Source organism: Dama dama, chromosome 20 (genome assembly GCF_033118175.1).
Source record: "Dama dama isolate Ldn47 chromosome 20, ASM3311817v1, whole genome shotgun sequence".
NCBI classification, from domain to species: Eukaryota; Metazoa; Chordata; class Mammalia; order Artiodactyla; family Cervidae; genus Dama; species Dama dama.
This window is the reverse complement of record NC_083700.1, coordinates 109,591,697-109,616,333: the sequence shown is the minus strand read 5'-3', so window position 1 is coordinate 109,616,333 and position 24,637 is coordinate 109,591,697. Positions and strand designations below refer to the sequence as shown.

At 47.8% G+C, this 24,637-nt stretch overlaps 1 protein-coding gene and 1 non-coding gene across 7 annotated transcripts in view; both read right to left on the bottom strand.

Annotated features, from left to right (window-relative positions):
• The window catches only part of ATG16L1 (autophagy related 16 like 1), a 43,731-nt gene extending 20,187 nt beyond the window's left edge, over positions 1-23,544 (bottom strand). The window contains exons 1-10 of one of the 6 annotated variants that reach the window (XM_061122483.1): positions 23,256-23,544; positions 19,228-19,321; positions 13,036-13,141; positions 12,260-12,333; positions 11,222-11,473; positions 8,051-8,116; positions 5,385-5,471; positions 4,667-4,723; positions 3,662-3,764; positions 937-1,042 (exon numbers count right to left, since the gene is read on the bottom strand). In XM_061122483.1, coding sequence (XP_060978466.1) covers positions 937-1,042; positions 3,662-3,764; positions 4,667-4,723; positions 5,385-5,471; positions 8,051-8,116; positions 11,222-11,473; positions 12,260-12,333; positions 13,036-13,141; positions 19,228-19,321; positions 23,256-23,370 — 1,060 coding nt within the window. In that variant the 5' untranslated portion in view covers positions 23,371-23,544. The remainder of the gene's footprint in view (positions 1-936; positions 1,043-3,661; positions 3,765-4,666; positions 4,724-5,384; positions 5,472-8,050; positions 8,117-11,221; positions 11,474-12,259; positions 12,334-13,035; positions 13,142-19,227; positions 19,322-23,255) is intronic. The other 5 variants (XM_061122488.1, XM_061122484.1, XM_061122489.1 and 2 more) reach the window with 5 other exon arrangements.
• Positions 2,417-2,692, bottom strand: LOC133041852 (small Cajal body-specific RNA 6). Its single transcript, XR_009689409.1, has one exon. It is a non-coding gene; the product is annotated as a small Cajal body-specific RNA 6 (non-coding RNA).
• Positions 23,545-24,637: the final 1,093 nt, after the last annotated feature.

Sequence of the window (24,637 nt, the reverse complement as noted above, 5' to 3'; positions counted from 1 at the left end):
AGAGGAGCCTGGCAGACTACAGTCCATGGGGTCGCAAGAGTTGGACACAACTTAGTGACTAAACCACCACCACTGATGGAGACAAAAGGAGAAAGGACGGCAGAGGATGTGATGGTTGGATGGCATCACCGACTCCAACTCAGACGTGAATTTGAGCAAAATCTGGGAGACAGTGAAGGACAGAGGAGCCTGGTGCAAAGAGTGCACCAATCCATGGGGTCGCAAAGAGTTGGACATGACTTAGCCACTGAAAAACAACAACAAGATGATACACCCTCCTTTTAAACTAATTAATGGTTGTGCTGCGTCTTCGCTGCAGTGCTCGGGCTGTCTCCAGCTGTGGAGCATGGGCTCGAGGGTGGGCAGGCCCAGCAGTTGCAATCCACAGGCTTAGTTGCTCCTCGGCCTGTGGGATCTTCCTGGACCAAGGATCGAACCTATGTCACCTGCACTGGCCAGATCTTTAACCACTGGACAACGAGGGAAGTCCCATACTCGTCTCTTTAGTCTCAAGCTTAGATACAATGTCATTTTCCCCCCCAGGTGATGGCCATTGGCATAATTAAATACACAGACTGATGTGTAATTTTATTACTAATTTTTATGTGCAATTTTACTAGTCCATGACTAAGACTTTTTTATTTCAAATCTAAAACCTGCCCTATCTTAGAAGATGCTCTGACTGGCATACACTTGAGAAAACACGAACGCTAAAGTATCTGGAATTTAGTAGCATTCTCTCGCCACTACTTGGAAACCCAGAGCACACACAGACGCGGCTGTGTCAGCTGTAAAGGGTAACTGGAAGTAACAATGCTTTGGTCAGATGATTCCTTACACAAAATACCGCAGATTTCAAGAAGATGAACAATTCAGACTGCCAACCAGACGTCACCAGCACACTTCTTTCTGTGTCTCACTCTGGAGAGACCTTACCTCCAAACACTTCCCAGAGCTTCACCCTGCGATCCATGCCTCCCGTGGCCAGGAGCCGGGAGCCCGGGCTGAAATGCACGGCATTGACCTCCCCGTCGTGCGCGTCCTGCAAAACAGACGCCAGCTTCAACCTGGGGTAACCGCCACTCCCAAGAAGGGGGTCAAGACAGATTAACGCTCTGGACGCTTAACCAGACGTTAAACACTGCTCAAAAAGTCATAAATGTGGGTTCCTGGCCCACAGTCTCCAAGGATTCTATTGTCATTAAATTCTTATGTTTTTTTTCCTATTTATTAAAATACTGTGCAATATTCTTAAAAAACATTCAAAACCTGTAGAGACTAACTGCCTAAAGTTTGTCTTTGAGTTAATTTTGTTTCTTCTAAGAATAATGTAATGTCAACCTATACTATGATCTTCACAGCTTAAAAGTAAATCTGTGGTTAACTGTCTCTCTTCTGGTCCAGACTGCATTAAAACACATATTAAACTATGTATCAAATTAGTGAAAAAAAATCCTTTTTTTTAAAAAGGCTTTCATTTTGATTGTCCAAGGGAGGGTGCACCTAACATGGACAGTCCTAACAAGAGCAGCTGCCGGTCCTACCAGGAGTCAGCGTTAGAGAGGATCCAGGAGTTCGTCCTGGAGACAACACGGCACTAATATTCACTGTTACAGCAGCCGGACCTCCGCCAGGTTTCTTAACTTTCTGAAGCCTCAGTTTGCCCATCTATAAAAATAAGGACTTCTGCAAGCTCTATAGGCTTGGATTGCGTCTGACCAAGACGAAGCCTTCAATAAAAGTAACAGGTGTTATTTTGGGAGAACTTAATTCTTCACAGAGAAATGTCTTGAGACTGGCATCCACACTGGACACATCTGAAAAGACGGCATCTGTGTTCAAGCTGAGAAGGGAAACCAGACAGGAAGCTCCCCAGCCTAGAGTGGGGTGAGAGAATAGTGGACGTCACTATCATCTCCTCTCTGAAAAGACCATGGATTTCAAAATATCCATGAGTAAAATCATGAGATCTGCTTTAAATTGCTCCAGCAAAAGTTTGTGTATGTGTGTGGTCGTAAGACTGGCTAATGTGACTAACTGAAGCTGCCCAACAGCAGTTTTTAATCCCTATTTCTACTTACATTTGAAAATTTTCATAATAAAAAGGCTGGGGGAGGTGAAGGCTGCAACACATGGATTGTAAATATTAAATCACTAAAAAGGTCACTCACTTGCCTAAAAAGGTCACTTTAGGAATACAAAATCTCATCTTTGCCTTTGCTTGGGACTGAAAAAGGTACCCCAACTGCTGAGAAAGTGACTCATAAAGCTGACTGGACTATAAATAGCACTTATGATTGCTTTGCCTTCTCGCCATCCTCTCGAGTCCCAGTGCCGAAAAGCCATCTGACAGGCGGTCCAACTTTCCACCTCCATACGATTCGTTTTCTTTCCAGTGCTCCCTTTCCACCCTGGAGGTCTCAGATTGAAAACTTGAGATCATGCACCATCACACCCATGGCTGCCGCTCATCAAGCTCCAGCGTGGCTGGTTTTGTTGGATACTGGTCAGCTGTGCACTGTCAACTCTTCAGAAGCATGCACTGACAGAATCCCATGCTATCAGCTGCTCCATTGGCCCACACACATGACTCAAATGTGATGGGAGGGAAAAATGGGCTGCTGGGAGCTGAGGGCAGGGCAGGGACTGTGACCTTATGTGCAATCAGACCTTTTACCAATCATCACTGACCTCCGAGGGGCCCGGCCCGTTAAGAGAATCATAGTTAGGAGCACAGTGGGAAGGGGCTGGAATGGTTCCCCATCCACCTCCTCCTCCAGAGCAGGACTCTCTTTACAATGACCAAGGTGGCCACTCAGTCAGCCAGTTCACTGTACAGAAGTAACTATTAAAAGTTTCCCTTTATGCCTGAAACTGAAAGCTCCTGCCAGGTAAACTCCACCCCATTCTAACAGCAAGTCTTTCTCTCCCCAAAGCTGCTCTCCCTGTGCAATCAAAGCATCAGCCCAACTAACTGGGCTCTGCTCTCCCCCCCCGACCCCCGGCCCCCTCTGGTAGCCCTGAGCCAGGGACTCTGTTTCCCTGGGCGGGTCTCATGCCTGCTCAATCACACCAGCAGGGACCTGGATCAACCTTTAGTTCTAGGACCCAGCTTCTCACACCAGTGTTGGCCGTGACATCACAGCAGCTTCTGCCCAGGCCTGTCTCCTGCTTCCAACCAGGTGTTCCTGATGGTTAGAAGTCATAGGGACGTGGGCATAATTAACGAAGCCAAGAGCTGCCCAACCGACCTTCCAGAACAGATCACTGACTAAAAACTCTTAACTGGAGCCAAGCAGTGATGCCAAATGCGAGAGTTATTCTCTCACGTTTCACTATCCCGAGTCAGTGTCCTCCTGTCTCACCCTTCCCGTCCTTTCTCTCACCCAGGGCTACATCTCAGACGGCGGCTGGAAACCAACTCTGTTCTCTGAAGACGAGCAAAACTAATGGATTTTGCTTTATTTTACCCAAGCAATCTTGCTTTGCTTATCAAAATATAATCAACCCTTTCTATCAGAGAGCCAACAGGTGTAAAAGCTCCACGTAAATGAAACCGGAATGGAAAGCTTAGCTGCAGCAGGAGAAAGGATCCCTCAATGGTCAGGCTCTGTTTCCGCGAGAAGCTTGGTGAGGCTTGGGGATGATAAACCACACTTACAAAGACAGACACTGCAGTCGTCGGCACCCTCACTTCTTTACTAGCACTGGGATGAGGATCCACGTTATCCTGGGGAACTGGAAAGGAAGAGACAGAGCGCCTCCTAAGAAGTAACATAAAGGACAGTGTTAGGACTATACGGACTCACGGTCCGCCCGCCATCTCAGCAGGGACTCAAAGACGCCGCTTATCAGTAGCTTCTTTTCCCTTCGAGACCCTCCAAACCACAGAACGAGCCCCCCGAACTGGAAGCGCCCTGACACAGTGACAACTGGAAAGACAGCACTTACCTTTGCTCTCCTTCTCGCTAACTCACAGACCCCGAAACACAACACTGAAAAGCAAGTCTGAACAACCGCTGCCCCCATCAAATAAACGCTAGACACGCCCTCAACTTAGCGTGACCACGAGCTCCAAGGGGCTCGTGGGTATTTTCACAAAACTATTTCAGGATGACTCCTAAGCCTGGTTACCATCACCCTCGGGGTACACTTGTGGTCAGGGTGGAGCTGAACACATGCCAAAAGGAAGAGCGGCCAGAGCTTGAGTTCTGCACAAAGAGCTCAACCTATCTGCCCCGCTCAGAGGGCGGACGGCGTGCCTAGGCACATGCAAAGCGCCCTGGTTATTGGCACATGGACACGTGATGACTGGGGCAGTGAAGCGGTGATGAACGTGGTTATCAACGACCCACACTCGCATGCTGGGCTAGGAGAGGATAACGTTTTCACCTGGCAGCATCGGAAGAGTGATGTCCCAAAAGGGGAGACTCGGACAGACTAAAGGGTAAGGCCAGAGGTCAGCACGCAGCGGGATTGAGAGAGAGGAAGTTGAGGGAAAAAAGGAAGAAGCTAAATGAAAAGCTGAAATTAAGGCATCTGCATATACTCTGCACTGAGATTCTGGTGCACGTTTAAAAAACACTAACAAATCATGTACATGTACTTAGGTATATTTATACACATATATATACACACAAGGAAAGGTGAAGGTTTTCTAACCTACCCAAAGATATTAGTGATAGAATCCAGAAGGCCTCCAGCAGGCTGCGAGAGTCGCTTACTAAAGAGGAGGGGAGGATAGGTTTAAACCTTAGAAACATTCTGCCCAATCAATCAATCAAAAACAGTCCACAAAAATAGGTTCCTGGGAGTAATGTTTCCCACCGAGCTCCCAAACCCAGCAGAGAACCCCTCCCAGGACTGAACCACCAGAAAACAGAGGGAGGGCAGGAGGGAACACCCAGCCTCGAAACCTCAAAAGGAGTAAGATTCCCGAGCCTTAAATTAACTTCCCTGGAAATGATGCCTTGGGCAATAAATCGTCTAACTGACCTAACAACTTTTAGTAGGGTTAAAGACAAACCCCATTCTTTTGGTCCTGCTTTGGCAAATTAAAAAAAAAAAATCCTGGAGCCCTGGTAAGAATTAAACAGTATGCTCTAAACAATCACCCAGCCTAACAAGGTCCCTCCTTCAGGAAGCCGCTATACTTCTTTCTGCTTCTCTTCACGGCTGGAGGCACCACTGAGGGATGGCTCCTTCCTAGTTACGGAGGGGCGAACGCAGAAAGATGGGGCTGCTCTGAAGCCCACACCCTCCAGGTTGAGTGAGGGGGGCTGCACGCTCCAGCCGGGGTCCCCGAACTGCTCTCTGGTCCTGCCCACGGCGGCTGCCAGGGTGCCCCCCGAGCGCTCCATTCCTGGCACAACCCGTCTACCTACGTGGCCGCTCTGCTGATGGCTCGCACAGGAGAGGTCTCCTCAGGGTGCTCAGAGGTTTCATCCATGAGGACTTCAATGTCATCATCCCTGGAAAGAAGGGCGAGAGGCCGAGTCTTTGCTTCTGCTGAACAGAAGCTCTGTGATGAGCCTGCTCTGCTAAGGCCAATAGGCAACGCCACTTCCTAATCACACACGGCCCAGGAGACTTGGTTGGGACAGAGCCAGTTTCAGCTTCTCTCGAGAAAAAGGAGCTTCCATCAGAGCAACATGAAAAGAAACAATCTAAGTCGAATCCAGAACTCCAGCTGAAAATAACCTGAGAAGGGAGCTCTGGATCTCTTCAGGTCTAAACACAGCTCCCACTTGAAAAGCACTGAAATAGTGGCTTATTAAGTCCATAACCACATAACCAGGAGCAGGGAAGATTTTCCTCATCAGAAGTCTCCTGCACGCCAACCACCAGACTGCAGTACTCAGCAAGAAACAGTTCCCAGGAGGCGGGCTGAGCAACACATGCAGGACAGCTAGGGACAGCTACGGTATACAAGAATACGCCAGGACAAGGGGACGGTCCAAGGCAATAAGAAGATGGACTGCTAAAAGGGCAATGAGATCAACGGGCACATAAACAACCCGGGTCTAAGTATTACTTTAAGAATAAAAGACAGGAAAGCAGAATCTAAACACATTTCATCTTTGACTCTGGCTGTTCGATGCTTATGTTTAAGTACTTGGTGTTTCTGACATTTGGTGAGTTCATCACATTACATGTGAAATAAGTCACAAGAATGTGTTCCTGGGGCTTCCCTGTTGGGCCAGTGGCTAAAACTCTGTGCTCCCAACATAGGGGGCCTGGGTTTGATCCCTGGTCAGGGAACTTTATCCCACGTGCCGCAATTAAGAGTTTACATGCCTCAACTAAAGATCCCACAGGTCACAAGAAAGGACAAAGATCTTGCATGCTGCAACTTGACACGGCCAAATAAATATTTAAAAAAAAAAAAAAAAATGTGCTTCTCTGCTGTTTATCCCACCAGAGGCAAAGCCCCTCTGGAATTCCCCTTCCTCCCCATTTTCCTGGTTGGAGGAAAGGCAAGTAATTAGTTTGGTCTTAACAACCTCCTACCAAGTTGCAATCTTCATGGAGAAGTAAACTGATAAAAACTAATAACCCGAGACTTTATTACCAAATGTTTGGATTCACAGGAACTTGGAAGAGATTCTCCCATGATTAATTATCTGGATTATGTAAATATAATCTATACTTCAGAACCTGTTACCAAGCAAGTCAAACCAAGTTCAAGTAAATTTATTTTCCTTGGCCACTGATTCCAGGATCCCGTGTAAATGACCCCCATCTTGGCCAGGGCTTAGAGGAGAACAATGGTGGGGCCTGAAGACAAGAACAGGCTGGGCTTTCTTCTCCTCTCGCCGGTGGTTTGGGAAGAGTCATCTCTGTTCACACAAGGGTAACACAGAACAGCAGAGATGGCAAGAGTGATAAACATGAGCTGAGCCTAAGTAAATGGTTTGTTTAAGACAGAACTGTACAGTTACAGGTACTTGAAATTGCACAAAGACCTAGAACCGTGAGAAAATACCAGCATCTGGTAACTTATCAAAACCCTTCAAAGATGAAAGCATTCTTTGACCCGGAAACTCTACTTTTAGGGAAGCACAGGAGAGTAAGAACAGGACTTTACAGTCAAACACCCTGAGGTTTCCAGCCTGCCCCTGCCACTTGCTGTGGGTTTGGGGCAGGACGCTTTACCTTTCTACACCTACTCACCTGTTCACATTGGCCAATAGCAGGCAGACAAATGATGCTTTCATCAGATGTTACTTTTAAGGAGAACCAAATCTCATTTCTAGATCAACTATTTAGCTACTTTGCAGCTCTGGGCAAAAATACCTGACATTCACTTTCCCCATGTGGGAAGATAGAAGATACACACACATGCTACATCTAAAGCAAAGGCTTGGTATGAGATTTGTTATCTTATAAATCAAGACCTTTGGCCAATGACTCCTAGATTAAATGAAACCACTCCCCTTCATTTATAAGGAAGCAACCAACATTTTAAAAGAGAGGATCATAACTATAATATTATATTTCACAGTTTATTTCAATGGGGGGGAACAAATTCTGAACCAGAGCAAAGGGAATTTAGTCACTAAAATACCCACCACTCTCAAAACAAAGCCTCAAATCTCAGGGAACACCCTCCACCTGACTCCAGATTAGGAAAAACTCCATCTTGATTCATTTCCTTGTGTTCTAGGAGATCCCAGTTTTCACTCAGGCTTCAAAGGTTTGCCCAAACTCCACATGAAGTCACAAACCAAGCAGAGAGCAGGAGACACAACCCGAGCCCAGCAACACAGTGCAACGGCTCCAACTAGAGGCAGAAAATGGGTCAGGGTGTCAACAGGAAGACAGCAAGGCTGTTGCTGGTTAAGGGTGAAGGAAGTCAGAACTCACCCTTCCTGGAAGCCAACAACTTCCTGGAAAGTAATGAGTGTTTTTTATTTTCTCTCCTAAGTCTTTTACTTTTCTTCCTACAATCTATAAAATGGTTTTACAAAAACAAAACATTATAAAGCTATTTCAGAAGAGCAAACCAAATGACTAAGAGCATAGTTTTAATGTGCAGCTCTCTACTCACTGCTCAACTGGCAGAGGCTCCTTTGCTGCTTCTGCGAGCTCCTTCTGCAGCCGGGCTTGCCGCCTCCTATTAAAAAAAAAAAAGCCCACTATTTATGCCTACTTAAAGCAAACAAGGGGTCTTGGCTCATAAAAAACTACTAGCTCTAATAATATATTTTAAGTGCATATTTTAAGTGCACTGAATATTCAAGTAACTATTGCCCTGGGCAAACACACCCAGAGGCCCAAACCCACACTTGTACCATCAGAAAGGACCCCATTATAATGGATTTCAGAACAAAGCCCTAGGAGGTATTATGTTAGTAGAGAAAGCAATGAACCAGCAGAGAAGCCTGTCCACAGAACCCAGGGCCTCTCAGGACAGAAACGTTCCCCAGGTTTATCCAGGGTTAGTCATGATGGAGACTTAGTTTTCTGCAGTAAACAGTCTCACACTAACAGATCAAGAGCACAGATAATCATAAAAATGTATGTATTCCTGGCACGGTTTTATTATGTTACAGGTTTAACTTATTAAACACTTATAACAAGCTTCGAGGGTGAATATTATGAGTCCATTTTACAAACGCGGAAACCGAGGTACAGTGAGATTCTTCAGCTGTCAAAATGCACGCAGCTTCAATTTACTAGGGCTGAACACCCAAGTCTCGGCTGTGGCGGAAGCCTCACATGGTCTGCAGTTGCTTCCACTCTCTCCCCGCTCTCAGAGCCATTTTTGGCTTCCCTTCCCAAGTCCTAAATTCAGGGGCTTCTTAACCTTTAAGCCTTGGCCTCCCCCTCTTTTCCATGGCGATTTCACTTGTATCTGTGGTTTTGCCTTTGAGGTGGAGGGACCCCCCCAACCTACAACTCCAGCCCTGCTCCTGAGCTCAGGTCAAGAATTCTGGAAATTTTTTTTCTAAAATGCTTCTACCATAGTGGGAACTTTCAAAAAGGGCAGGTCCTGCAGGTGACACAGCAGAATTTGCAACAGGACAAGGCTGTAGCTTAAAAAAAATGCTTCACACTCTTAATCCCATACCTGACCTGGAAGATGAAAAGTCGGTTTTAGTTTACAGAATAAGTGACAAACAACACAAACTAACAGATTTTCCGTAGGTGGAATTAAGAGGTGACCTCTAAACCATCTCTGAGGGAAGAGCAGAGTCTCGGGGTGGGGTGTGTAACGCTCCCCTATAGGAGAGGCAGCTGCCTGGTAGGGGCGGCTAAGGCACACAACTTGAGGCACAGGGAGAAGAAAACGGCCGCAGCCCAGCTTTCATCAGAAAGGCCGACAGGAAACCTTCTCTGAGAGCTGACGGCTTCCCCAGAGCGTCCCACACATCGGCCACTGTGCCGGCCTGCGGGGACACACCCAGACGAGCAAGGGAGGCAGCACAGGAGCAGCTATTTCAAAACAGTGCTCCCCTGCGACCCAGGTAAACAGAAGCTGCCAGAAGAGGAAGGATACCTAATCTGGGCAACTGGTAGGAAGAGGGGCGGGGGGAGGCTTCTGACTGAGTCACGTGATGAAAAGGACGCCCAGGCCCCACACATGCACTCAGAGGGTAATTCGTGCAAGGGCACATTCCCAGGAAAACATCGCATGGGACGCAACCGGGGCAGGTGTGCCACGCACCTCACACCCCGCTGTCACCAGAGTCTGGGTTGTTCTCGTACCTGTGACATTCCAACACTCTCCCTCCGCATAACGGCACGCCGGCTTCTCCTTCAGGCAGCTTCTCCCCCTCAGTGGATCGACTTCCAGGGAACCCCCCATGTCCTCACCACTCCCCAGCTGCCTAAGAGCTCCACATACAAGCCACACAGGGAAGCCCAAGAATGCTGGAGTGGGTAGCCTCTCCCTTCTCCAGCGGATCTTCCCGACCCAGGAATCACACGGGGTCTCCTGCATTGCAGGTGGATTCTTCACCAGCTGAGCTACCAGGGAAGCCCTTATAAGCCACAGAATTTAACTTAAACGTGAGACAGAAAGAAAACGAAAATGATAGTTCACTTTTTCTTAATATTAACTTCAGTATGTCTGTTTTTAAATGACTTCATAAAATCCCACTGTATGAAAATATCAGTTTCTTTTCCTCCCAAGGTAGATACCGCTTCTGACTTTTCACTTCTGTGAATAACGGACAATCATGGAATTGTATTTGTGAGCCAGTCTCATGACTCACGATGAATTTCAACAAGAGGAACACTTCTCAGGCGCCCGCCATCTCCAGAGCCCTCCAGGGGGTTGAAGAAACAGCTCCCCTTCCCCATCAGAAATGTCCCACCTTCCTTCCTACCAACAACCCTTTTAACCAAATTCACTGAGCCCGTCCACTTCTTTTACAATCTATGCTTTACATCCATCTGTCTGAATGCTCACCTGTTTCTTAATAGACTCTGTACTAAGGACATGCATTTTATAGCTGCATACCCTTATTGGTTGTTTTACAGTGTTCTTCAATGTTAAGAAACCTATGATTTTTATACAGTCCATTTTTTATTACCATTACCTTTCATGTTTATAAAGTCTTCCCATACTCCTATTTAGGAACTTATCACAAAACAACAGAGTAACATTTTTTTCTTCTACCTTTTACTTTCTGTTTTCACACAGATTTCAAAATCTTTCTGCATACAGTATTTGGTAGGACTAGGGCTCATCGTTATTAACGTTCTTTCCTATTCCATGTATTCATTCTTTTAGATTTTAACTACGATAATCTTTTCAAATTCTAAACTACTGACGTGGGGATTTAAAATCAAATATTCTAAATCTTTTAGACTCTTATTACTAGTGACGTTGGCCCACAGTCATTCTGTACACTGGCAAGATCAGAATTTTTAGTTGGGGCAATTTTATAAAATGAGGGGAAGGATTTTAATCTTTTTCTAATTCCGGTTTAATTTATAAGGTTCAAGAATTAGCTTTTCTTCTTGAAACATGGAAAGAATTCACTGGCAAATACAGTAATGGGCCAAAGCCCCTCAGGGAGGTAATGCTCTGCTCAGCTATAAAAGTGTTCTCATAAATCCACGTCTCTTTTTTACCCACTACTGTCCCTTCTCCTTCTGGCAGTGTTTCCTGATGCCCCCTCCCCGTGGTTAGAGCTGCCAGGTGTGTCCTGCTTTTCTAGCTTCTACTGCACCAACGATGAGACTCACTGACTGCGGGGTCATCTCCCACCTTGAGTCCTTTTCATTCTCCGCGTTTAGGCGGTTGGCCTCCTGGGCTTTCTCGGCCATCCACCGCGTGACCAGCTCCTGGTTCTCCTCGGAAGTCTTCCGCAGCTTCTCCTCTAGGGCGGTGAAGGTGATCTGCAGGGCGTCGTACTCATCCTTCAGGGTCTGGTTGGCTCTTTCAAGGTCCTGAAGCTTAGTGCGCAGCTCCTGGCACTCGGCCTCCAAGTCTGAGATGGTCTGCAGGTATTCTGCAATTCTGAAAGAACGAGGAGAGCTGCGTGAGCCTGGGCCCTGCAGTGACCGCAGCCACCAGCGCGGGCACCTCACCTGGCCAAGCCCAGCCCCGGGGGTTTAGGGACAATCCTGTTAGCAGAGGCAACACCTCGGGCAAAGTTCACCAGACTGAATGAACAGTTAAGGTTCAGAGAAGCAGGGTGGGAAGGAAGAGGGAAATTCTGATGCTGAACTGAGAGCATGGTGATGGCAGCTCAGCAGGAGGCCAGGGATCCGTGCATTCCATCCCCTCCCTCGCTGAGACTAAGCAAGCTCCACACCTTTCATTCTAAGCCTCCGGAGAGCCCTCGCGAGAAGAGGCCCAGAGGAAACCCAGGCTCCCCTCCAGCTCAAAGGTCCTAGATCTGGAGGCTCTGTTTATCGGGTCTGGCAGGCTTCTCCCAGATGAGGAATAACCTGCTCATAGCGCACCCCTGTTCCCGTGCCCACACAGGAGATGCCGCTCCCACCGGTGGCGGTGGCTGTGGGGAGAACTCGGGCTGCCTCGTGTTCACTTCCCAGAGCCAAGCTTACTTCTCAGGGGGTGTGTCTCAGGGGTATGTGTGTGCGGGGATCCCAGAGGCCTGAGGGCACTGTCCTTGCCTTTCACATTCTCAGAGGGTAGAAAAGGACCCTGTGCTATGCTTGCACAGAAATGAAACTGGTGCCGAGTCCAGCGTGGGGGCTACTGGCCCCACGCACAAGAGGACAGTACAACAGGAAGTGTGACCCCACGCCCAGTCCTGAAGGAGGCCTGGTCTCTACTCACTTGGCTTCATTCATCTGCATTTCCTTGTCCTTCTGCTGCATTTGGTTATTCAGGTCAATCACCAACTGGGCTAACTTGGGGGGTAAAGAACACGTTCATCATTAACAAGAGAGTTTAGCACCTCAGTTGGAAATTAGTTAAGAGTGACTTATTTGAAAGAAAAAAAAATAGGTGCCTGTGGGGTTGGGCCACGGCAGGAAGAAGAAACGAGCTGTGTGGAAGAGAGAAGGGCCGACAGGGAAGCTAGGGAGCTCAGCGTGTGCCTCCCCTGCTGCAGGCAGCCTGGGACAGACCTGTGATGTTCTAGGTTGACTACTGGGCTCCTGCTGAGAGCGTCTGTCTACCCCCCACCCCGGCGACCTTTCCAGATTCTTAGCTGATGAAACCATCAACTCAGCTGAAGACCTTTATAACCTGCCATTAGACCACCATCCAGGGTAAACAGAGCCCAGAAGGTGCTTCGTACCAATGAATTTTTCTCAAACTGCAGGGTTCACACTTCATGATGGTTATCAGTAAACTTTCAGTCGACTGAGGAGTAGGGTTCTTTCTACGTTTTCTCCACTTGTACCTTTCATGCCTCCTGGGAGTTATCTCGAGGGTTGCTGATGGTGGGGTGGAGGGGGGTGGGTGTCTCACCTTTCCTGTTGCTTCATTCCCACAGAGAGAGCTGGCAATGCTGTATGTAGCCCAAATGGCTGCAAATGCCAGTGAAAGTACCTGCCCCCCGCTGCCCCCACCCTCAGGGAGAGATGAGAAAGGCTATCTTTCTTTACCTCCCCACGTTTCTTGTGCAATTCAGTCAGTTCTTCTTGGTGTTTAATTCTCAGCTGGGCCATTTCTTGCAGCTGACTATCATTCCATGAACCATCATGTCCGGGACTAAATGCCCCAACCAGGCAGATGAAGAGAACATGCAAAAAAGAGGGAAAAAGAAAAAATCAGACCCTAGACCCCTTCAATCAGACACTGGAACAGTAACTTTGGAATCTGAAGCCTGCAGATGACAGCACAGCCAATAAAGCAGTTCAGGTCTCCAGGCCAGTGGAGTCACGAGTCACTACAAACCTGAAGCAGAGAGGAGGGGCCGTGAGACACAGATAAAACCAACCAGTCACAACCCAACCGCCAGCCGTGTGGCTTCCGGAATGAAGTTCAGGTGAACGGGGAGGAGACAAAGCAGTTCCCTCAGTCGACAGGTATCTGAGAGCCAGCTCTGAGCTGGGGCTGCTCTGGGAGTGGGCAGAAGGCAGGGACACTGCTCTGCCCACGTGACGCTGCAATCGGCCGAGAGCACAGACCACAAGCGAGAGGATGGACGGAGGCTGGTGGTCAGATGTGCTGTGAAGAAAAACTTAGCAGTGTAAATAAAGAAGGGAACAGAACGATAGGGCTCCTGTTCCATGTGGAGTAACCAAAGGCAGCCCGAGAGGTGACGCAAGACTGGAGACACGACAGAAGTGAAGAACTAGCCGTGTGGGCCTGGGGACAGGGCTGTGTGAGCGGAGGGAACAGCAAGTGTCACAGAGGCTGGAGGCGGGCAACTCGAGGCAGGGGTGCAGGGGGTCAGGGAGGAGCAGGGAGGTCATGCAGAGTCTCCCAGAGGCCTGAGGACTGTGGCTTTTCCTCTGCATGATCGGAAGCCACTGAGGGTGTTGAGCAGAGGAATGCCTTACGTGTCAAAGGATCACTATAGCTGCTGGATGCAGAGTGGGCTGCAGGGGGGCAAGGGCAGAACAGGGAGATTGGTTAGCAAGTTATTTTACAGTCTGGACTCGAGGAAGTGCAGATCAGGACAGGGCAGCGGCAGGGGACGTGGTGAGACGTGGTCAGATCCGAGCTAGGTCCACTGCGGAAAGAGACTGCAGGACTTGCCTCTGAACTGGCCGTGGGGAACGACAGAAAGACAGGAGTCGGGGATGACTTCAAGGCTTTTGGCCTGAGTGGCTGATCAAAGGCAGACATTACCATCTCAGGAGAAAGGGCTGTGGGAGAAGGCGGAGGCAGGGGGCGGCTGAAGAACAAGGTCACCTCGGACATCCATGGGGGTACGCCGAGTGGGAAAAGGCACATTTATTAGAGCCTGATTTCAAGTAAAGAAGTCCAAGCTGGAGGCTGACACAGAGACACTGTCAGCAGACAAACGCATCTGAAGCCGTGGACTAAGTTCAGGTCACCCTGAGAGCCAATGGAGTTTGGGAAAGTCTGCAGATGTGTGCACACTACCTCAGAACCTGCAGTAGGTGACCAGACTGTGGATGGGTGACTCAGGAGACCGGTCTCAGCTGGAGCTCCAGATGTAAACCATCAGACCATAGTGAGCAGCTGAAACCACCATCCAGGGGAAAGATGGCTGGCAAACTAGGGTACCACCACCTGAAGGGAGGATGGGGGAACCATCTCCTCCCAATGACTAGCAAGAGATAAAGAGGGAAAGGGGAGCAGAGTGATGCTCCCTCCGTCTCTAAAAGCATTTTCATCACAGGTGCTAAGACACCCTAATGCTGCGTTCTCTGAGGCAACACAGTGCTTCCTCAATCTTGGCCCAAGAGGTCGAAGTCTGGAGACTAGAAAGTGACCCACGCCTTATAAGAAACCACCCTAAGTCAGGCAATAAAAGCAACAGGCTTACTAAAAAAAAAAAAAAAGCAACAGGCTTGGGTAACTGACTCTGTATGAGAATTAGGAAGATAAGAAATAACTGCTATCAGATTCTCATTTTAATGCGAAGCAAAGTGAAATATGCAAAACATCAAACTATTCCCTTCTTCCAAGAAGCTGGCATTGTAGAGACAAAGGCAAGGCAAGGACCCAGGGCGCTCATTTCTCTGCTCACAGCCTTTTCACTGCTTCCAATTTTACTCACCAAAGAAGCCAAACTTCTTATAAAGCCCAGTGCTCCACTAAACAGAGAAAAGGATCATCCAGACAGCAGGTTTTAAGAGATTCTTGGGCCTCATCCCAGATGGACTCATCAGGTCCAACTAAAGGGCCGATAATCTGCGTTGACAGTCTGCATCTCTGACGCTCTCGGGACCTTCGGGTGGCTCACAAGGGCTGAGCAGCCATCAAGGCAGGGGCTCCTAAATGTCAGAGGTCATCAGAATCACCTAAAAGGCTTCTTCACACAAGATGACTGGGCCCTACCCCGAGAGCTTCTGAAACAGGAGGTCTGGGGTGAGGCCCAACATTCCGCATTTCTAACAGATTTCTAAGGCTGCAGTCCAGGGAGCATACTTAGAAAACGGTTGGAGTCAACTATTTCCCAGGAAAGAGTTTAACTTTAATCTCTTCTGTTAGCAGAGGGATTAAAACACTGAAGAGGGGAGCCAGAAAATCGATGAGAGAAAGCTGTTTAAGCATAGTGTGTTTTAGAATTAACTAGAATGGGATGGGCAGGGCAGGACTTAAGGACAGCCGGGAAAACAGAGAAAGCAGCCAATCAGACCCCATCTCCTGGGAACACGCGCATCCCGCCAGCACACACCTCTTTGAGTTGGTTTCCCCATGCAGCTCAGGTCCTTGAGAACAAGGACTCTGGCTTGTTCATCTTCGTATCCCAGCGCCTGGCCCACAATGGTGTCTCAGTGAACGAGACCCCTGCCACAGTCCGGGAATGGAAGCACAGGTAGGCAATGAAGGGGAAGGCACACAAGTGCAAACCAAGGGACAGACGCAGAGGATGCTGTGGGCAAAGAATCAACTGGCCGGGTGACTGCAGAGGGGGAGGGTTGGGACACTGAGGGAGAAAGGGAACCGCAGCTGACTTGTGGAAAATAAGGACAGGAATGAGGCAGTCAGGAGGAGGCCTGGTTAGGAACACAAGTTTACAGGAAAGCAAGGACCTCCATTTACATTACCACCCCAGTGCTGTGCTTAATCGCTGGGTCGTGTCCAACTCTGTGTGACCCCAGGGACTGTAGCCCGCCAGGCTCCTCTGTCCATGGGATTTCCCAGACAAGAATACTGGAGTGGGTAGCCTATCTCTTCTCCAGGGGAACAACCTGACCCAGGAATCGAATGCAGGGGTCTCCTGCATTGCAGGCAGATTCTTTACCAGCTGAGCTATCCGGGAAGCCCAACCACCCCAGTGATACTCAGTTAAAAGAATGTTGTATATTTATTTATAGTACCTTTCCAAGCAAATGAGTTTGGCTGATAGATAAAAGATGGAGGACTTTAGTCACCAAGAGTCTTATTGTTGTTTAGTCGCTCAGTCATGTCCGACTCTTTTCGATCCCATGGACTGAAGCACAACAGGGTTCCCTGTTGTTCACTATCTCCGGGACCTTGTTCAAACTCATGTTCATTGAGTCAGTGATGCCACCCAACCATCTCATCCTCTGCCACCATCTTCTTCTCCTGCCTTCAATTTTCCCCAGCATCAGGGTCTTTTCCAATGAGTCGGCTCTTTGCATCAAGTACTGGAGCCTGAATATTCATTTGAAGGACTGACACTGAAGCTCCACTACCTTGGAAACGAAGAGTCTAACCAAATAGAATGTTCCAGGATTTCAGCTGACTGAATTTAGGTGAAAAACGGTCACATGGCTTCTCTACACCTAAGCTGACCAGAACACAGCAACTACTATTTTAAACACTGAGGAGGCCTCCCAGGGCCACAGCTTAAGCACGCTCTCCTGAATTGTGCTTAGACAGAAATGCAGCCGAGGATGGGCCATCTGTCCCTCTGTCCACTCCAGTCTGTCTGGAGACCATCTCGCCAATGAAGAAACATGGATGGCAGGTACTGAGCAGATATGGCGACAGGAATAAATGAAATAAGCTACATCAAGCATTTCTGTTTTTCTTCTAAAACCCTAAATTACCATCAACTTTGCTTTTACAATGGGGAAAATGTAACTGACATACCAAAAAACATGTAGATTTTAGAGCAAGAATGGGTATGGTTACCATGTAAGTTGTATGCATGCATGGTCATGTCTGACCCTTTGCAACCCTTTGGACTGTAGCCCACCAAGCTACTCTGTGCATGGGATTTTTTAGGCAAGAAGTGGGTGCCATTTCTTCCTCCAGGGGATCTTCGCAACCCAGGGATTGAACCTGCGTCTCCTACACTGCAGCCGGATTCTTCACCCACTGAGCTATTGAGCAAACATGGTGAACAAATGGAAAAGGAAGACAGTAATGAGAGGGTAACAGGCAGGAAGGCCAGGGGTCTCCAAACAGAAGAAATAGGCTGCAATTGCCAGACATTTTTCTCTCTCTTAAGCAGCAGGAAGAAACAAACTAGAGATATTTTTCTTCTTCTCTATACAAATTTGAAAGGAGGTTTCTCTTAAAATGCTGTGTTGCCATGACACCTGGTTTCACCTGAAGCTAACTATTCTCAAACCTTGAGTTAACCAATACATTTTTTCTTATGGAAATGTTTGTCTTAAGCTATGTTAATGTCAACCCACTCCAGTACTCTTGCCTGGGAAACCCATGGACAGAGGAGCCTGGTAGGCTACAGTCCATGGGGTCACTAAGAGTCGGGTAGGACTGAGCGACTTCAATTTCAGTTTTCACTTTCATGCACTGGAGAAGGAAATGGCAACCCACTCCAGTGTTCTTGCCTGGAGAGTCCCAGGGATGGGAGCCTGGTGGGCTACCATTTATGGGGTCACACAGAGTCGGACACGACTGACGTGACTTAGCAGCAGCAGCATGTTAATGTACCCCAGACTCTGTCTTCAAGTTGGTTCCGCCAAATGGCTCAACCTACTTGACAAACCAGTATGTTATCCTCAGATACTGTTCCCTTAATCTATGTAAATGAAACTATTTGCATGGTAATCTGCCCTTCTGCAAGATTCAAAGTCAATTGTTTTATGGCCTGGGATGAATTATCTGGCGCCATTCTAAATTTTAAGACATTCCTTCCTTTTCATTAACAGACTGCGAGTGACTATATAGCATACAGCTAAAGACTAGCAGGGGGGCACTCTTTCTGCCCCCTTCTGATGCCTATGTCAGAAGCTTTCTCTATCTCCTTTATACTTTAATAAAACTTTATTATACAAAAGCTCTGAGCGATCCAGCCTCGTCTCTGGCCCTGGATTGAATTCGTCTCCTCCGGAGGCCAAGAATCCTGGTGAAAGGTTGTTCAGCAACAACCTTTCAGTAAGACTCTTGAATGATTGCATTTAAGCTGCTTAGGACCCTCAGAAAGAGACAGTGCAGGACCCAAGTAAACATACCAAACTCCCAGCATGAACATACACTCACAGGTTTAATGAAGCAATACCTACCCTTCCTATTAAAATGCAGGTTTTCCCCTAGTCTTTCTTTAAAAAAAAAAGAAAGCTTTTTGAAACTCACTGGTGTGATCACATACTAAAATATGCTGCAACATACTGAACTAAAAAAGATTAAACAGACCTGTACTGCTTATGTTTACAGGCCTTTGAATCCTGTACCAGCAAGATCTATGTAAATCTGTTCAAGAGTGCTTATACCTTATTATTTAGAAAAAGTGAGGCTTTGTAGGTTAGAGAAGCTGGCCTGGCCACTCGTCTGAAGCAGTTTCTCAAGCTCACATCATACTGATGATGAGCCTTCTAGTGGGGAAGTACTTACATGCCTTCAAAAAAAAAGATTTTAGCTATGTGGCTTCAGAAGCTTTGATTTGAAAGGAACTGACAAAACCTAAAAACTGTAAACTGAAAGTTGCTCTGACTCTTTGTGACCCCATGGACTATACAGTTCATGGAATTCTCCAGGCCAGAATACTGGAGTGGGTAGCCTTTCCCTTCTCCAGGGAATCTTTCCAACCCAGGGATCGAACCCCGGTCTCCTGCATTGCAGGCGGATTCTTTACCAGCTGAGCAACAAGGGAGGCCCAAACAAAACTGGAGCACAAACACAGTACTTGGTTTGCTTCGAAATTGGAGAAGTGACAATTGAACTGAGACAAATTTCAATTAAAAGGGGGACATAAATAACAGAGGATAGTTTCCAAATACCTTATCTCATGTCTGTTTGGTACGTCATGCTTTTCGGCTTGTAGCTTATGGGCCAACACTGAATGAAGATCTGACTTTTCCAGCAACTTGTTATCTATCAAAGAAAAAAAAAGGTTAATATAACCTATGTACACTTAATTACTACTTAATGTCTCATAAAGATCTGGACCAAAAAAAATAATCAGAAGATGATGGGGCTGGTTTCACTTTTATGAGGTATCAAAGTACTAGGTATACTGCACTTTGTCACCAACTGTAGCAGTTGTCCAAACTCCAAGAACATACACTCCTTAGATGCTTCCTGGCCTAAGCATAGGCAGCCAGACAAAGGAATCTGAAAACTCCCCCCAAAAACATCCCCTCTCCATTCTTTCTACTCCCACAGCTTCCTACCTGGGGAAGAAGAAGCAAACAACATACCAAAACACAATGGAAAAATGAAGTGCTATGCACTACTAAGTAAAAGAGGAAAACTACCTTAAATTCAGATCAGAGCACTAGGGATACAAATACAAACCAGAGTCCCTGACCACAAGGAGTAAAACATACATGGGTGGGGAGGGGTGGAGGTCAAATATAAAAAGGAAGAGAAAAAGTGAGCTTTTACTCATTGTCTCAGACAGTTTCACATGTGCAGACAGACAGTCCAGGCAAAAGGTTTAGAGCTGCCTAGTAAGTGGCTAGAAATAAAAGTGACTCCAACACATGAGAGGGCAGGATGGGAAAATTCAGACCTCTTCTTACTGGCAATGGTGAAACAACAGATTTTAAAAGCAAGCAGTCACTGGAAGGACTGATGCTGATGCTCCAATCCTTTGGCCACCTGATGCGAAGAGCCAGCTCACTGGAAAAGACCCTGATGCTGGCAAAGATTGACGGCAAAAGGAGAAGGGAGCGGCAGAGGATGAGATGGTTGGATAGCATCACTGACTCAATGGATATGAACTTGAGCAAACTCCAGGAGATAGTGAAGGACAGGGAAGTCTGGTGTGCTGTCGTCTGTGGGTTGCAAAGAGTCGGACATGACTTAGCGACGCAACAAGTGACATTAACAGATAGTAATGAGTAAGAAGTCAAAGGTTATTCTGAGGTTCCCTGCTTGACCAACTAGGTGCAAGATCCTACCATGCTGAAGAATACAGGTGCAGAGAGTTCAAAAAAGAGAGTTCTAGAACCATAATAAATGTGACGGGAACACAATAAGGAAGTCAAAAGTCAAGTCAGGGCTAGAAATGACAGGCACCCAGGGGGCCAGTGAGATCAGAAGTGGAACGGGTGCACAGAGCAGAAGAAGAAAAGTGGCCCCAGGAAACTTACAGAAAACCCACATCTGATGCGGGCTTTCACTAACCCCACATGTCTGAGATGACAGCTGCTTCACGACAAAAACTCGACAGGGTTTACGCCAGTGACCATTCCTGTTAGAAGGGCTAGTCTTTCCTCTTAGAGTGGAGCCCCATTTTTTTCATCTCTGAAGATGGAAAGCCTGGGCAGAAACAGAAACACTGTCTTCATCTATATTAATTTAATAAACTAGCTCAGAAGAGGGAAGGGATTCCAACCTTGAATGTTCACCTGTGTCAAAGGGCCTTGATAAAGATCTTCAAAAATGTTACAGATGGATGCCTGGTGGTAGTGGGTCTTTCAAAGGACAGGAGGTATTCAAGAGGGATCCTTCCAAAAAGCTCCTCTCACTCAAGAGAAGGATGGAGAGGGAGGGGAGCCGCCCGCAGTCCCCACGGCCTCTTCTCATCTTCCTCTTCAGGCCCAGAGGCAGGACTGACAGCAAACTCTGTCCCCCTCTTTGAGAAGCGGGGCAATGAAGAGTGGGACCGTTTCATAGTCAAGCCAGAGGTGATCTCCCAAACATCAACCCCTGCCTAAACTGGAGATCTGCACAGGCCAGGGTAGCCACGTCCTATTGCTCCTCACCCCATCTCCTCTCCAACTGCTCCCCCGCCCCGGGCTTGTACTCTTCACTAGGCTGTTTGAAGACATGTTCCCTCTTAAGACAGGACTGACCTGTCTTTCTGACCAGCCTTTGACATCCTCCACTCCCTTCAAGATGTCCATTTTCAAAGTGCAGAAAAACATTCAATTGTGTCAATGCGATGACAAGCAAGCACCTTCCATTTATAGACAATTACGGAGATGGCATTCAAAGCACTTGCCCAGCACTGTATTTATGAAGCAGGCAAGGCAAGCTTCACCCCGATTTTATAGATGCAGGTAAGTGAGGCTGGTAAGGGGACTGTGGTCAGACGGCCAACTCGATGTGACAGCTTTTAAAGAATAAGCATGTGATGAAATACCTAATGACCTGAATTTATGTAACCCATGAGGAGTCATGTTTGAATAAGGAGTCTCCTGTGCTTCCGGCTTTCTGAAATAGCACCAGGCTGCCAGTCTCTTAAGAGTGTAAAGAATTAGTGTAACAGTGGCACACCCATCATCTCCCTTTTCTTCCATTTTAGTTAAGAGGATGAGCTCAGCTAGGACCATTTCTTGGGGAACCCAGTGAGAAAAGCAAAAATGCAAAAAAGTTAGGAGCCATCAAGCCTGGGTCCAAATCTAGACCCTATCTACTCTGCTGTGCTTCCCGGAGAAATTACCTAACCTCTCTTGGTCTCAGATTCCTCATTTGTATAAAGGGCAACAGGACCTGTTTCAGGAATTTTCAGAAAGAAAGTGAAACAATACATGCCAAATACTGCAGCACAAAAGCTTGTCTATACATCAAATTTACTTGGGGAGCACCAAGAAATACTGACCCCCATGTCCCACCGCATTCCTGTGGTTTAGTTGGTCTGGGGTATGGCCTGGACTTTGTAATTTTTTAAAAGATCCCCATCTAATTCTAACCTGCAGTACGTGTAGGAACCACAAATTTAGCATGATCAGAATTCAATGAAGGGTATTAACTACTATTACATTGAATCTCATCATCAACAGAATTTGAAACCTAAAGGCATACTTCAAGGGGCAGACCTGGAACCAGAGGTTCCAACAGTGCCGGTTTCTTCCCCCAAATGTGTCATCAGTTAGGGTAAAATGGGGGGTGAGGTAAGGAAATGCTCATTAGAAGGCATCTAAGGGCACAAATCCAACCAGTCCATCCTAAAAGAAATCAGTCCTGAATAGTCATTGGAAGGACTGATGCTGAAGCTGAAACTCCAATACTCTGGCCACCTGATGCAAAGAACTGACTCACTGGAAAAGACCGTGATGCTGGGAAAGATCGAAGGCGGGAGGAAAAGGGGACGACAGAGGATGAGATGGTTGGATGGCATCACCGACTCGATGGACATGAGTTTGAGTAAGCTCCGGGAGATGGGGATGGACAGGGAAGCCTGGCCTGCTGCAATCCATGGGGTTACAAAGAGTCGCATATGACGGAGCGACTGAACTGAACTGAAGGGCACAAACATTTTTGTACTCAAAATTGCTGCAGCAGCGGTGGGTGTGGCCCACTTCTTTCATATCCAAGTTTTCAGTAACAGTAAAGCCTACGATGTCCCGACTAAAAAGTGAGTTAAGACTCAAGATGTGTCACGAAGAACTCGAAGGCGGAGTGTAAGGACAGGTCTTGAGAAATGAAAGGCAAACATTTCGTGATACTCAGAGCACTACGCTAATGCCGCGAGTTAATGCTTCAAGTCAGTGCCCATTTCAGTAACACGATGCCCGAAACAGCCCGTTTCTGGAAGCTACCTATTTAATTACACAAGCATAGGGTGCGGAGCAGCTGGGATTTACACATACAAACGTGCACGGCGTCTGCCCATGAAGAAAATCCAAGGCTTGCAGAGAAACCCTCCACAGTCACACTCAAGGATAAACGGAAAAGAGGAAAAAATACAAAAAGGCATGGGGCTGCGCCAGGCGTTGGGAACCCGGGGCGGCAGCGAGACGCGCGAGAGGCGCCGGGGCCCGGCCTGGGGTTCCTGCTGGCGGCCCCGCATGGCTCGGCGGGGTCCGCCCGCCCGCCCTCTGGGCCCGCCCGCCCCCTGGGCCCGCCCGCCGCTCACATTGCAGGATGATCTCCTCGAACGCTTGCCTCTGCAGCCGGTCCCGGCGTCTCAGCTCCTCTGAGATGTGGCGCTTCCAACGCGGGAAGACGGCGGTGCGGAGGCCCGACGACATGTCGCGTGCTGCCCCGGCGCCTCAGCGCCGCCGATCCGAGCGCAGACTGGCGGCCGCGGCCCGCACCATGAGGGAACCAGCGGGCGCGGGAAGGCCAGTGGCCCCTGCGATCAGCTCCACGCAGAGACCGCCCCCGAAGCCATCCAGGACGGACTTCCGGCTCCTGGCGGAAATGGCTTTGAACCGAGCCGGAAAGCCTGCCTTCTCATCCTACGTCTCGCGCCACGCGCACGCCGGCGTCCGGCGCCGACTTGCGGCGCTGGGTGATGACATCATCCCGATACCGGAAGTGCCGGTGGTAGAGATGTGGCCGCTGGGAGGCGTGCGGGCTACGTTGGAGGCTTGGTCCGTGGGTTGGGGAAGGAAACGGTGAAACGGCGTCTTCCGCCCACTTGCTGTCTTCCGCCCACTTGCTTGCTTTTCCGCGTTTTATACTTCCTTTTCTAGCCTACTTCTGTTTTCTTCAGGTCAGTTTACTGAGCAGAAGTAAACTCCCCATATGGTAACTGTGTGATCAAGGATATGTGACAACCTTCCTAAGCCTCAGCTTCCTAATCTGTAAAATTGCGCGCGCTCTAAATCGCTTCAGTTGTGTTCCAGTCTCTGCGACCCCATGGACTATGGCCCACCAGGCTCCTCTGTCCATGGGATTCACCAGGCAAGGATACTGGAGTGGGTTGCCATTTCCTCCTCCAGGGCATCTTCCAAACCCAGGGATCAAACCTGCATCTCTTACATCTGCTGCATTGGCAGGCGGGTTCTTTACCACTAGCGCCACGTGGGAAGCCCAGGTGAAATGGGGAGGGCCCCTAAATGGGGAAGGAATGATACCTACCTCACAGGATTGCCGTGAGGGTTAAAATAATACCTATATAATGCAAATCACACTGTGCTTATGCATGGTAAGCTTAACTTTACCTAGATGCTCCGTTTCCTTCTAAGTCTTAATCAAAGTTTGGTTGCTTTAGCAAGAGCATCCCATTAGTCTTAGAAAAGACTTTTTATTTTGCAATGAAGAAATAGATTGCAAAGAACAGGTAAAGAAAAATGTGAATATATTAGCTACGTGAATCGTTAGAAACCTAGAAATTGTCTACTACCTAAAAGTAAATGGGTCCTTAGAAGGTATTTTAAGGGTGGGGATACAAACAGGATTTTGAAAGAAAAAAAAAAAAAGGACAGTTTGCCGGTAGACAAAAATGGGAGATGGAAGTCTTGGGAGAAAATGGCACGTGTCAACTAAGTAGAATGGGAAAACCTAGTCTGT